Below are 1036 nucleotides of genomic sequence, written 5' to 3'. Positions count from 1 at the left end.
GAGCTGATAGGCAGCCTGGAAGAAACGCTTTCGAAGTAGCAGTGTCTCGTTGCTGTTTATTGCACGGGAAAGAAAGTGACGCCATTGCTGGCGGTGCTCTTGCTCCACCTGCAGTTCCCACAGAAGGTTTTTCCCGAAGAGGTACAACTTACGTGCTGCCATGTCTCGCACAATGCCACGCAACTCCGGTGGCTTTCTCGCATTGCGGAATGGATTGAAACACACCCTCTCCTCGATTTCGCAGGTGTACGTGCATTCGCCGTGCAACGTGGAGGATGCGCCACGCCACGTGAGGCCTGCGGGGTGATTCAGCACGACAAGACGATCGTCGTACAGCAGCACCATGTGGAAAGCCGTCAGCGCGACCTCCATTGCCATTTTTTCCCGCGGTAGTGCATGATAGCTGCGAGACGAAGAGGGGAGAGNGGCACTTGAGCCAGCTCCCACCCCAGCCACGGCAGCAACATGTTCTGGCTGCTTCACCCGCGTCAGTGCGATGAGTTGCTCATTCACCACGGTGCTTGCGTCACTCCAGCCAAAGAGTGCAGCCTCGCTCTCGCAGAGACCCTCGTCGATGCGGCGGTTCAGCAGTCCGTGCACAATTCCAGCTGCACTCGTCCACACGTACGACTGCGCCGGCAACCCAACACCGGGGCGGTACATCGTCAGCACGCCACGCGCCACCGAGTTGGGCGCTTCAGACACCTCGCGGAGGTGCAGCAGGCCGGGGTCGGAAGCAGCCGCGTCAAGCAGTGCAACAGGGCTATGCGCCTCGCCCTCTACGCGGTACAGTCGCGCGGGTGTCGACACGAACACGACCCAGAGCGCACTCACCCGCTCCGCCTGCACGGACGCCACCGGGCTCTGAAAGTTCACAGCGGGAAGCTGCAGCAACTGCCGGCAGGTCGGCTTGACAGCTCCGTCCGCTGACACTTCCAGCCTCACCTCGAAGAGAAAACCGCCGAGCTTCGTGCCGACGAGGCAGTGCACAGTTGCTGTTGCCGCTGCGGCTGCGTTGGCGTCGTCGGGCTCCTCT

At 61.4% G+C, this 1036-nt stretch overlaps 1 protein-coding gene across 1 annotated transcript; it reads left to right on the top strand.

Annotated features, from left to right (window-relative positions):
• Nucleotides 1-465: 465 nt before the first annotated feature.
• Nucleotides 466-930, top strand: DQ04_20391000 (hypothetical protein; the record flags this gene model as incomplete). The annotated part of the gene is made up of 1 exon (XM_009317924.1): nucleotides 466-930. One exon carries the CDS (start codon nucleotides 466-468, stop codon nucleotides 928-930), a length of 465 nt encoding a protein of 154 aa, XP_009316199.1.
• Between the last annotated feature and the right edge of the window lie 106 nt (nucleotides 931-1036).

The sequence above is a fragment of the Trypanosoma grayi genome (assembly GCF_000691245.1).
Source record: "Trypanosoma grayi strain ANR4 Tgr_2039_V1, whole genome shotgun sequence".
NCBI classification, from domain to species: Eukaryota; Euglenozoa; class Kinetoplastea; order Trypanosomatida; family Trypanosomatidae; genus Trypanosoma; species Trypanosoma grayi.
The sequence above is the reverse complement of the archived record's forward strand: the minus strand, read 5'-3'. Positions and strand labels throughout refer to the sequence as shown.